We start from the raw sequence: 13975 nt of genomic DNA, 5'->3' as shown, positions 1-13975 counted from the left end.
AAAAAAAAATATCAACATGTCTGTGCGATCCTTAAGGGCTTGAAAGTGCTTAAAGCTATGTCATCTGGCTTTATTTTTGTTTTTATTTTATCTTATTTTTTATTTTAGATCTCATGTTATTTTACTTTTATTTTACTAATATTATTTTAGCTTGTTGTATTTTATTGATTCATTTTAAGATATTGCATATAATTATCGTGTTATAAATTTGATTTTACAATAAGTTTAAGTTCTACTGTTTTATTATGTAATTTTGATTGTATAATTATATAGTGGCCTCTATATAATTGAGTGTAAACCGTCAAGATTGTTTTGTATACTGTCAATCTGGAACAAACAAATAAGTTGCCATTCTGCACCCTGGGAACGTCTCCCTTAATGTATGGATGGAAAAGACTGCAAAGGACTGGCCTGATGACCTTACATAGTTATCAAACCCAGTGTCTACTTACTGGCCTGTCAAGGACTGGGGATGCCACAGGAGGGAACATTCTCAGCCCCAGAGGCAAAGGAATCTCAGTGACACAAAAGTGACTCTTAAGGGCAAAATTCATCATGCATAAAGGGTTCTGCAGAGCCATGATCCAAGACTCCTACTGAAGACGTTTGCTGAAAGAACTGAGTTGTAAAGAGAGAAGGATAAAAGAGTAAAAACCATGAGAAAGCAAGAATGAAGGTTCAAGGCACTATAGCCCAGGTTCAGGTACTGACTGAGTTGGAAGCCCAAAAGAGAATGAGGAAGCTGTGGACTCACAAGAGAGGGAGAACTGTAGAAGAGAGGTTTGTTTACCTCCAATTAAACAGTAATTCATGCATTCAGCTGCCTCTAAAAATCTAGCCATGAATCTCTGCCATCAAAGGAAAGGGACAAGACAGAGAGAGGAAAACTTGCCTTAGTATTAGAGAGCTACCACATAAGCACAACCACAGTTGATGTAAAAGAGAAAGCTACATTAGTGAGATGCTATAAAAAGGTGCAGAATGCAAACAAAAGTGATTTATGACAAAAGAAAGGAAGACCCTCAATAGCATCTTTTTATTATACAGGAGCAATTCATTCCTATGAGGTATACTAAGAATCATTAGTGCGGACAGCTTTATGAGAACAGTTTAAAATATACTTACAGCCTGGTTTCTCTTGACTGAAGCAATGCAGATTAGACATGTCATCGCTCCAGCCTGAAAAGCTTCATTCACATATTGCCGGGTTCGCTCCAGTTCACTTGCATCACCATCTTGAAACAGCACATAAAAAGGCAAGAATTTTCAGTGTTAGCCATGTGACCTTCTTGAGATCTTTTTTCACTCCTGACCTGTCACTTAATGTTTACTTATGGATAGCATCTGATCAGAACAAGCAAAGGACTACAAAACAAGGGTTAAGATTCAAGCAGAGATGTACTGGCAGAACTGCAACTTGAGAATGTTCATGCCCAGAGAAAGGTAGAGCAACCAGAGATAACCAATTCCTGTTTATATCAATACTAAGATCTCCTCTGGAATACTGTGTTCAATTCTGGACACCACATTTCAGCAATTCAAAGGATTAAAGGTGGAAAATTTTAAACTAAGGCACTAGCCAGAATTCTTAGGAGCCTGTTGGCGGTTGAGGGGAGGGAGGAGGCGAGGGGAAGAGGAGAAGAAAAATCTGTTTAGCTTTTTTTTTTTGTCTTTTGCACATCCCTTCCCCTACCAACTTTCTTCTCTACCCTCCAGTCTCTTGCCCACTGTCTGCCTTCTTCTGTGGCCTGGTGGCTGTTCCCAGCCCTAGCCTCCACTGCTCCTTCCAGCCCAATGAAGGCCTCAGTTGCAAAACCAAACCCTGGCAACCACTGCTAATCTTTCCAGCCCTAGTTCTTCCTCACCATCCCCCACTGCTGCTCTTTGCCAGCCTAGGGCCATCACTGCTCTTGCTACCTCGACTTCTCTACATGGCACCAGGCACCCACCTTTTTTCCAACCCAGAGGAAGGCTACCCAAACAGTGTAGATTTTGCACCATACACCAAGTCACTTAAAACCCTACAGAAGAAGAGGAAGAAGGGGATAAATAATGCACCAGAAGCAATATTTTATTGGAAAGAGCTTTCTATATTACAAAAAGGCATCATATAAGGATGGATCAGAGCAGATTCAACAGTAACATAATGAAGTACCTCTTTATAGAATCTACAGCCTTCCACTGGAACTAGTGGAAGTAAAACCAGTAACAGAATTCATGAAGGTATGGGACAAGCAAAGTACAATCCTCACTTGTGGGTGAGTGAGGGTAAAATCATGTTTGCAATAAACAATCATCTGCAATAGACAAGAGAATGTTACGCGTATCTAATCCCATTTTTCCTATCTGCTTTCAATGTATGTTACTGCATAAACCTGCTAAATGTTCCTCTCTAGCTAGTGCAATGTCACTTTTAATTAACATTAGTTCCAACTAAGCTGGCACTAGCTTCAATTACATATAGTCTTATTCAAAACAGATATTTACCAGAGGTGCAAAATGGACAAATACCCTTTTTGAATAAGGCCCATGGTTTGCAAAGAAGCCAAAATTCATGAAGTCTATATCAAAATGTATTAAGAGTATAGATAATGCCAAGCTACATGGATCAAAACACACACACAAACAAATAAAGCCATTAAACATTCTCTGCATCCTAAAAGGTGATATGGACAGCTCAGTGGTTAAGTGGCATTGCTACATGCTGCAGAGAGAACAGAGTACGATTCTCAAGCGCAGCTTCTGCTCCTTCGGGTGCCCAAGACTAGGGATACAGCATTCGCAACCCCTGGGGGGAGGGAATCTCAGCCATTACTCAAGGTCAATACCTAGTGATTAAAGCAGTGGGCTGAGAGCCAGGGAAGCCACAGTCTGAATTGCTGATATTTGACAGACCCTCCTTGTGACCATGGGCAAGTCATTTTATCCTCTATTGCCTCAGGAATAACTTAGATTGTAAGCCCTCGAGACGGGAACATAAACTGCACCTGAATATGTAACTTGCCTGAAGCTTGGATTTGGAAAGGTAATTAAATCAAATCCACATCTAAGATGCATCCTTACTAGGTTCACAATGGAAATGCAGGCTACAATCTCTAGCTGAGGACTGTCACTGAGCTGGACTGAAAAGGAACATAAAAAAAGATAATGGCACTATAGCCCCCACAGAAGTTAGCTCTGATTGAGAAATTGCTACTTACCTGAATTTTCTTTTCTTTAGGACAGGCAGATGAATCTAAAACAAGCAGGTTATGTACCTCTACCAGCAAATGGAGACTGAACAAACTGACATCACAGTATATATACCTCTGTAGTGACATCAGCCTGCAGTATTTTCTTCAAAGGCAACTATGGTCAGGCTAGCAAAAAAACTTGATTAAAAACAGATAACCATTTCAATACTCAGCCAACAGGCAACACTAACATCAAACAAGAATGTTCTAACACTAGTCTAGGGACTGAGCTAACACTTACCAGTAATCCCCTGTAACACGTAACCACGCAGGAGGACCATAATACAATCATTTGGCAGCCAAGGGAGGGAAGCTGGATTCATCTGACAAGCCTAAAGAAAAGGAAATTATCAGGCAATTAGTAATTTCTCATTTCTTAGCGTCCAGTCAGATGAATCCTGAACAAGTGGGATGTACCCAAGCTACTCCCGAATAGGAAGGGAGGCTGCCCAGTGTCCAGTCAAAATCGCATGTGCAAAGACCACGTCCTCCCAGGCCTGCACATCCAATACGATAATACCTAGAAAAGATGTGTAAGGAGGACCACGTCGCAGCTCAGCAAATGTCGGCTGGAGACAACAATTTCACTTCCACTAAAGATACTGCCAGCCCTAGTGGAATGAGCCCTAACCTGAATAGGTAACGGTTTCTCAGCATTAATGTATGCAACCGTGACAACCTCCTTAATCCAATGAGCTATTGTAGCCCGCAAGGCCGGCTCTCCCTGTCAAGTATCGCCATGAAGGACAAACAGGCAATACGACTTCCTCAAAGGATCAGTAACCTTTAGATACCTGACAATATGTCTCTTGACAACCAAGGGTTGCAATAGACGATACTCCTCTTCATCTCTCTCTCTGTCCAAAGATGGCAGGGAGATGGACTGATTCAAGTGAAACTCAGTGACCACTTTCGGTAAAAAGGAAAGAACAGTACACAGCTATACTGCCCCTGGAGTCACCTGGAGAAATAGTTCCCGGCAAGACTAGGCCTGCAGTTCAGAAACTTTACACACAGAACAAACTGCCACAAGAAACACCGTTTTCAAGGTCAGAAACCACAAGGACAGAGTATGCAACAGTGTAAATGTAGGGCCTGCCAAGAAATCCAGGACCAAATTAAGACTCCATAGAGGCACTGGAAACTGCAAAAGAGGACTAAGATGTTTCACTCCTTTCAGAAAACAGGCCACATCAGGATGAGCAGATAAGGATAGGAAAATTGGTTCTTACCTGCTATTTTTCGTTCCTGTAGTACCACGGATTAGTCAAGACTCCTTTACTAATCCGTGGTACTGCCACGGATTAGTCAAGGAGTTTTGCCTCTGCACCAACAGATAGAGACAGATCTCTGCAGCTTATGTAGCTGCTGGTGCAGAGGGTTTTGCCTCTGCACCTGCAGATAGAGACAGAGAAGTTTTGACTGACTCTGCCCTATATCCTGAGGTGCCACCCACAGTCTGTCAGTATTTCATAGTATCAAAGCAGAACCCTTAGAAAGAGAAACCTCGCCACATGAACTATCCTGCTCACAAACCTTACATAGAAACAGAACAGGCAATAATTGTGAATCAAGGAAGAAAATACTCTGCAGAACCAACTAATATATCCTAGAATGAGCGGACTCTCGACAATACCTTAAAGAAATCAGGACGGGACTCTGTACTAATCCGTGGTACTACAGGAACGAAAATTAGCAGGTAAGAACCAATTTTCCTTTCCCTGTACGTACCCGGATCAGTTCAGACTCCTGGGATGTACCAGAGCTCTTCTAGTGGGGGTGGGATCCAGAGAGAGCCGCTCAAATCACACCTGCGCTAAAACCCCCAGAGACTGGGGCCTGGGCATCCAAACGATAATGTCTAGCAAAGGTGTTTAAGGACTTCCAAGTGGATGCTCTACAAATCTCTTGTGGAGACACTAGTTGGCATTCTGCTCACGATGCTGCTTGTGAATGGGTAGAATGTGCTCTTAAACCAACTGGAGTCGGGCGACCCTGTAACAGATACGTTGAACTAATAGCATCTTTTAACCAATGAGGAATTGTCACCCGAGACACCTTATGGCCCCACTTGGAATCACTCCAGAGCACGAACAGATGGTCCGACATCCGGAAGGAATTAGTAGTTTCTAAATAGCGCAACAGAACTCGACGCACGTCCAGCTTCCGCAAGTCCCCGGACCTAAGATCGGAGAGATCTAAACATGAAAATGAAGGTAGCTCCACTGACTGATTGAGATGAAATGATGATATAACCTTAGGGAGAAAGGAGGGAACCATCCAAAACGAGACTCCCGAATCCGTAATTCTCAAAAAGGGCTCCCTGCAAGACAAAGCCTGAAGCTCCGACACCCAGCGAGCTGATGAAATAGCCACTAGGAAAACCGTCTTTAGAGTAAGGTCCTTCAACGCCCCTCTCTTCAGTGCTCAAAGGGCTCCACACACAAAGCCCTGAGAACAAGATTGAGGTTCCACGAAGGACACGGATTCCGCACCGGAGGGCACAAATGTTTCACCCCTCTGAGAAAACACGCAACGTCCGTATGCGCCACTAAATGTACCCCGGCCTGCAGAAAGGATAAAATATCCAACACCGAAGCCCGAAAGGGTCTCACCTCATGATCCATAAGGACTAACTACAGACTGCAGGAGTTTGCACCTTCACCATCTGCTGGAGACAGAGAAATACTGACAGACTGTGGGTGGCACCTCAGCGTATAGGGCAGAGTCAGTCAAAACTTCTTTGTCTCCATCTGCTGGTGGGGAGGCAAAACCCAGGAGTCTGGACTGATCCGGGTATGTACAGGGAACCACCATTCATCTGACTCCTGAAGCTGGTGAGAGCCATTACTTGTACCTTCAAGGAAATGAAAGGAAAATTGGTTCTTACCTGCTAATTTTCGTTTCTGTAATACCACAGAGCAGTCCAGACAAGCGGGTTTTATTCATCCCTACCAGCAGATGGAGGTAGAAAACAAAACTTTGGGTACTGCCACATAGACAAGAGTGCCACCCACAGTCCCTCAGTATTAATCGATACCCAAGCCCAAGATAAGAAAAATAAAGAGCGAACAAGGCTCCCAACATGGATACCCCTGACTAGAAAACCATGCAGAAAACGCTAAACCTAGAAAGTGAAGCCAAAAAATGGCAAATCTGCTTTGCAAATAAATACAGCAGTAGGCCAAGCAGTCTTTCGGCAGAGATCCTCAGGGCGGGCCTCTGGACTGATCTGTGGTATTACAGGAACGAAAATTAGCAGGTAAGAACCAATTTTCCTTTCCTGAACATACCCAGATCAGTCCAGACAAACGAGATGTACCAAAGCCCTCTTACACTGGGCGGGAACCTGAGAGACCCGCTCGAAGAACACTCTCTCCAAATGGGGGCCACCTTCGGGGCCCACACATCCAAAAGGTAATGCTTGGTAAAAGTGTGCAATGAATACCATACCACGGCTCTACAGATCTCTTGGGGAGACACCAGCTGACACTCAGCCTGAGCTTGAGTCGAATGTGCTAAGACCCACTGGAACCGCTCATCCTTTTTGATACATAAACTGCAGAGATCATCTCTTTCAACCGAGACAAAGAAGCCTTAGATGCCTTTTCGCCCTTTTTTGCTCCCCTAAACAGGATGAACAAATGAGCAGAACGTCAAAAAGCGTTAGTGACTTTCAAGTAACGTAATACCATCCGTCTCACATCCAAAAGGTGAAGTTCTCATCCCATCGAGGCATCCCGAGCCCAATTCGAAAACCCGGGCAACTCCACTGATTAGTTTACATGAAAAACAGACACCACCTTAGTAAGAACATTGCGTCTACTTCTTATCCTCCAGCAAACAAGTAACCGGAGATTCGTCCCACTTACTGGCCAGTTTTTCTAACTCACTCACAAATAAAAGCAAGCTGTTAAAGGGCAACTTGGTGAGGTTAGCCTTGGAAGTTGCATCGGCCGACCAATTTCTCAACCATAACAGATGCCTGGCTGCTACTATAGAGGCCATCCCTCTGGCTGAAATGCAGAGCAAATCACAGCCCGCATCTGCCAAAGCAGCAGTGGCTGGTTCCATAACTGCCCTGGAGTTTACCCAAGTCATCAACCTCCTGGGAGACAAGCAAACAAAAGCGAGCCAACAAAAATCAATCTGCAAGATCATTGCCACTGCTTCAAATACTTAAGGATAGTCTCAAACTTTTTATCAATACTATCCTTCATAAGAACATAATATGCCATACTGGGTCAGACCAAGGGTCCATCAAGCCCAGCATCCTGTTTCCAACAGTGGCCAATCCAGGCCATAAGAACCTGGCAAGTACCCAAAAGCTAAGTCTATTCCATGTTACCGTTGCTAGTAATAGCAGTGGCTATTTTCTAAGTCAACTTAATTAATAGCAGGTAATGGACTTCTCCTCCAAGAACTTATCCAATCCTTTTTTAAACCCAGCTATATTAACAGCACTAACCACATCCTCTGGCAACAAATTCCAGAGTTTAATTGTGTGTTGAGTGAAAAAGAACTTTCTCCGATTAGTTTTAAATGTGCCCCATGCTAACTTCATGGAGTGCCCCTAGTCTTTCTATTATCCGAAAGAGTAAATAACCTATTCACATCTACCCGTTCTAGACCTCTCATGATTTTAAACACCTCTATCATGTCCCCCCTCAGCCGTCTCTTCTCCAAGCTGAAAAGTCCTAACCTCTTTAGTCTTTCCTCATAGGGGAACTGTTCCATTCCCCTTATCATTTTGGTAGCCCTTCTCTGTACCTTCGCAATTATATCTTTTTTGAGATGCGGCGACAAGAATTGTACACAGTATTCAAGGTAGGGTCTCACCATGGAGCGATACAGAGGCATTATGACATTTTCCGTTTTGTTCACCATTCCCTTTCTAATAATTCCCAACATTCTGTTTGCTTTTTTGACTGCCGCAGCACACTGAACCGACAATTTCAATGTGTTATCCACTATGACGCCTAGGTCTCTTTCTTGGGTTGTAGCACCTAATATGGAACCCAACATTGTGTAATTATAGCATGGGTTATTTTTCCCCTACATGCATCACCTTGTACTTATCCACATTAAATTTCATCTGCCATTTGGATGCCCAATTTTCCAGTCTCACAAGGTATTCCTGCAATGTATCACAATCTGCTTGTGATTTAACTACTCTGAACAATTTTGTATCATCTGCAAATTTGATGATTTCACTCGTCGTATTTCTTTCCAGATCATTTATAAATATATTGAAAAGTAAGGGTCCCAATACAGATCCCTGAGGCACTCCACTGCCCATTCCCTTCCACTGAGAAAATTGTCCATTTAATCCTACTCTCTGTTTCCTGTCTTTTAGCCAGTTTGCAATCCATGAAAGGACATCGCCACCTATCCCATGACTTTTTACTTTTCCTAGAAGCCTCTCATGAGGAACTTTGTCAAAAGCCTTCTGAAAATCCAAGTATACTATATCTACTGGTTCACCTTTATCCACATGTTTATTAACTCCTTCAAAAAAGTGAAGCAGATTTGTGAGGCAAGACAATTTGTGAGCCGCTCTTCCTTCCACTGGAATAGTGGTCAGCTTGGAGACTACACACACAAGTGTATCTACCTTTGGAAAACGCAAGTACTCTCTTTTCACTGGATCCAGAAATTAGCCTTTGGGGTGCCCCACTCAAATCAATCAATTCTTGAATGGAACCCATCACAGAGAAAAAACAAGAGGCTTTACGCAAGAAAACCAAAATGGGATTTCTCTTTGGCTCAGACACTGAATCTGCCCCAGGAACTCCAAGTATTTTCAAGGTCTGGAAAAACAGAGCTGGCAGTTCATCTCTATGAAAGAACCATAACACAGTTCTATATGGTTCTAATCTGGGGAAATTTTCACCATCCTCAAGAGAGTCAGAATCACTGTCATCATCCGTGCCATCCGGATCTGTATCCGGAGGTCCCGCTGACGCTCTAGAAGTACTCCGGTGCTTAACAGAAGGTTCCTGAGCATTCTGGGAGCAATGGACAGGGCTGAGGAATGCACCTGAAGAAAGGGATTGCAACCCCTGTAAAAATTCTACCCATGAAAAGGTAGAAGTATTCAGACCAGGAGGTACCTGAGCTATAGTCATTGAGCTACCTTCCCCGGCTGAGGAACCAGTTAGGGGAGTTCCAAAATCAGGCACCCCACCTGAGTCGTCTTTAACCAGACCCACATCCAGCTGGGAAAAAACAGGCTTAGTGAAATCAGTGGAAGAGAATTCTCCCTGAGCTTTCAAACAGCACTGGCTGAGATGCTCAGATATGACAAGCAGTGCAAAGAGAAAGTCGGTTAGGCTTCTTATGTATAGGCGCTATTATGGCCGACAATGCACTGAGCGGCAGCCAGAGCCATGCGTCTCTAGGCACCCAACACTTAGGTGTCACACACCTAGGTGCCTACCTAGATGCCCAAAAATAAGCATCACAAAAAGCTTAAGCGCACAGTACCACTTGTGCACAGAGGTAAGCGTGGGGCCACTATGGCATCACTTAATATGGATGCAAAGTCTACAAGGCCTGACTGTGCGTCCAAAAACTGGGCACAGAACCTGGACGCACAGCTAGACACACACAGGACCGACAAACCTGTAGAGGACAACCTTAGAAAATGCATGAAATGTTGTTGCAACCTACCACGTGGCATACAGGCAAAAGCTTCGGAGCAGGGCCTAGCCTTAGAAGGCTGCTCAACCCGCCAGGCTACTCACGTCCCTCGACCCCCCACAGAGCAGGATGAATGTTGAAACAGTGCACTGAGCACAGAGACCAGGAAAAGAAGGAAGCCTTACACAACAAAAGCCTCCTTCTAGGACTCTGTATAATATTTTTTTTTTAAACATACCAGAGAGCAGTCTTACCTGGCTGAGTACAGAGACTGCCTCTGGCTGCAGGGAGAAAGGGCATGTGCCATCACCGCCGAGCTCGGCTTCCTGTACCTGCTGTCTTTCAGCTGCTCAAGCAGCTAAGTCCACGCCAGCCGAAAACCAGCTATCGGACCAAGGCACTCATCCGAGGGATCACGGAAATCACCTCAGGAATTCTCAACTGTGGGAGGGACCTTTTGGTATCACCACAGGAAAGCGGGGAAAATTTATTTCCTTAATTCTCCTTTTCTATAAAATGAAGCAATCCCCAGAGGGGAGATGCATCTCCACCATTTGCTAGAGACAGAGAATTCTGACAGGCCGATGTCACTACAGGGGTATATATATTCTGTGACATCAGTTTGCTCCGTCTCCATCTGCTGATGGAGGTGCATAACCCACTTGTTCTGGAGTCATCTGACTGGACGCTAAGAAATGTGGTGATTTTGCTTTAATTTCTAGTTAAATTCTGTTGGTATGATGCTAACAGCTGCCATTACAGAGATTGCACAGAACAGCTTTATCTAGATGGCTGAATAAACTTAAGCAAGAACTAAAGTGACATGGCTGAGTACTGTTATAAGTGCTAGAAATAAAGGAAAATTAGTTCTTACCTAATTTTCGTTCCTGTATTGAAACGGATCAGCCCAGACTCCTGGGGTTTTACCTCCCCTCCAGCAGGCGGAGACAGACCAATTTCTATGGACTCTGTCGTATACCCCTGAGGTGCCACCTAGAATCTGTCAGTATTCCACTGTACCCAAGCAGAACAATAATAAAGATTCACAACTGTCAGTGAACAACCTCCCCCCGAAGAGCAGAGGAAATGATCTCGTAACTGAAACTGAAAAACAATGCCCTATAATTCTGACCCTAAACAGGGGGGGGGCATATGAAACTTACAACCAGAAATAATGAACTACTGGCCGAGCGGACTCTCCCTGGGTGGGACTCTGGGCTGATCCGTGGTACTATAGGAACAAAAATTAGCAGGTAAGAACCAATTTTCCTTTCCCTGTACGTACCCGAATCAGCCCAGACTCCTGGGATGTACCCAAGCTTCCCTAACCAGGGTGGGACTGCAAGAGTCCCACTCGGAGAACACTGGCTCCGAACTCCCCAGGCTCAGGTGCCCGGACATCAAGTCTATAGTGTCTCACGAAAGTGTGAGTGGACTTCCAGGTAGCCGCCCTACAAATCTCCTGCAGCGCCATCTGTTGACATTCTGCCCACGAAGTCTATTGCGAGCGCGTAGAATGAGCCTTAAGCCCGACCGGAATCGACCAACCCTGTACAAGGTATGCCGACACGATAGCCTCCTTCAGCCATCGGGCAATAGTTGCCTTGGAAGCTTTCTGACCCCTTCTGGGTCCACTCCATAAGACGAAAAGATGATCCGTCAAACAAAAACTATTCGTGACCTCCAGGTAACGCAACAATACCCGTTTTCACATCCAGCTTATGCAAATCTCTGGCCTCTGGCGAAGACGAATCCAAACCCGCAAAGGAAGGAAGCTCCACAGACTAATTTAAATGAAAAGCAGAGACCACCTTCGGGAAAAAGGATGGAACCGTGCACAATGAAACACTCGCGATCGAAATCCTTAAGAAAGGCTCTCTGCAAGATAACGCCTGGAGCTCTGAAATGCGCCTCGCCGAAACAATAGCGACCAAAAACACCATTTTCAAAGTGAGATTCTTTAGGGTTGCCCGCTTCAAGGGCTCACAGGGGGCCGAGCAAAGGGCGTGGAGGACCAAATTAAGCTTCCAGGAAGGACAGGGATTCCTAACTGGAGGGCACAAGTGCTTAACCCCTTTCAGGAACCTAGCCACATTAGGATGCGAAGCAAGCGCCACCCTATGCACCTTACCTCGAAAACAACTTAACGCCGCTACTTGAACTCTCAAGGAATTAAAGGCCAGACCCTTGGACAAGCCCGCCTGAAGGAAATCCAGAACTTCTGGGATTGAGGCCTTGGCAGGACGAATACTAGGTTCCACACACCAGGACTCAAAGACCCCCCTAGACCCTAACATAGGCTCTGGAGGTAGAGGTTTTACGGGAGTGCAAGAGCATGGCGATAACCGCAGGCGAATAACCCCTCGAACTTAACCTCTGCCTTTCAAAAGCCATGCCGCTAGAGAGAAGCAATCGATCTCGCCGAAATAGACTGGCCCCTGGCGCAGTAGAGTAGGGGAGGAGGAAACCGCAGCGGACCGTCGACGGCTAGAGTCAGAAGATCCGCAAACCACACACGTCATGGCCATTCCGGAGCCACTAGAATCACTGTACCCAGGTGAACCTCTATGCGGCGCAACACTTTTCCGACCAACGGCCACGGAGGAAAGACATACAACAGAACGTCCCTTGGCCAGGGCAGAACCAGAGCATCTACTCCCTCCGCTCCCGGTTCTCGTCGCCAACTGAAAAACGAGGAGCCTTGGCATTGCGATAGGTTGCCATGAGGTCAATGGATGGTCTGGTCCAAATGCTGGCACAGAAGACGAAAGGCCTCGTCTGAGAGTTCCCACTCCCCTGGATCCAACTGGTTTCGACTGAGAAAGTCTGCCTGCACATTGTTGACCCTGGCGATGTGGAAGGCCGCAATCTTGTAAAGGTGCCGTTCCGCCCAGACAATCAGCAGCCATGCCTCCGTCGCCACCGGACGGCTCCTGGTTCCTCCTTGACGATTGATGTAAGCCACTGCTGTGGCATTGTCGGATAATATCCTCACCGACCGCCCTTCCACCAAGGGAAGAAGGGCCTGCAACGCCAGCCGAACCACCCTAGTCTCCAAGCGATTGATGGACCAGGAGGATTCCGTCCTCATCCATTGGCCCTGCACCGCCGTTCCCCGACACACTGCCCCCCATCCGGAGAGGCTGGTGTCGATTGTGACCACAATCCAAGTGGGAATCTCCAAGTCCTCTCCCCGACGCAAGTTGTCTGGACACAGCCACCAATGTAGACTGGCACACGCCATGTCCGTCAGCAGTAATTGAAGCTGGAACTGCTGGGAAAGTGGACTCCAGCGGGAGAGCAACGCAGACTGCAGAGGACGCATATGAGCAAAGGCCCACGGAAGGAGCTCGAGTGTGGAAGCCATTGACCCCAGGACCTGCAAATAATCCCAGGCCGTGGGCTGAAGCATGGAACTGAATAAATCCACCTGGGAAATCAACTTGGAAAGTCTCTCTTCTGTAAGAAACACCTTGCCCGAGGCCGTATCGAATCTGGCTCCCAGAAACTCCAAGGACTGAGAAGGAATCAGATGGCTCTTGTCGGGGTTTACCACCCAACCTAAGGAAGTCAACCTCCGGAGGACCCGCAGGACCACGGTCCTGCACAATTCCTCCAATTTCGCACGAATCAGCCAATCGTCCAGATAGGGATGAACCAATACTCTCTCGCGCCGCAGGGCTGCTGCTACCACCACCATCACCTTGGTGAAGACCCTTGGCGCTGTCGCAAGGCCGAACGGGAGTGCACAAAACTGGAAATGCTGGCCAAGGATCGCGAACCGTAGGTACTTCTGATGATCCGGATGGATGGGAATGTGCAGATAAGCCTCAGTCAGGTCCAACAACGCCAGAAACTCTCCCTTGTGGACAGATGCTATCACGGAGTGCAGAGTTTCCATCCGAAAACGAGGCACCTTCAGCTTCCGATTGACCTGTTTCAGATAGAGGATGGGGCGAAATGTTCCTTCTTTTGGCACAATGAAATAAATTGAGTAACGCCCGCACCTGAGTTCTCCGGCTGGAACTGGAACTATCGCGCCAAGGTCTTGTAAGTGCAGCAGGGTCTCGTATACCGCTTGTCTCTTTTGACGGCACGCA

At 46.0% G+C, this 13975-nt stretch overlaps 1 protein-coding gene across 2 annotated transcripts in view; it reads right to left on the bottom strand.

The window, feature by feature from the left end:
• Positions 1–13975, bottom strand: part of NFXL1 (nuclear transcription factor, X-box binding like 1) — a 273886-nt gene that overhangs the window by 241371 nt on the left and 18540 nt on the right. For both annotated transcript variants that reach the window (XM_029588216.1, XM_029588206.1), the window contains exon 4: positions 1126–1235. In XM_029588216.1, coding sequence (XP_029444076.1) covers positions 1126–1235 — 110 coding nt within the window. The remainder of the gene's footprint in view (positions 1–1125; positions 1236–13975) is intronic.

Source organism: Rhinatrema bivittatum, chromosome 1, assembly GCF_901001135.1.
Source record: "Rhinatrema bivittatum chromosome 1, aRhiBiv1.1, whole genome shotgun sequence".
NCBI lineage: Eukaryota > Metazoa > Chordata > Amphibia > Gymnophiona > Rhinatrematidae > Rhinatrema > Rhinatrema bivittatum.
This window is presented reverse-complemented; position numbering and strand designations above follow the sequence as displayed.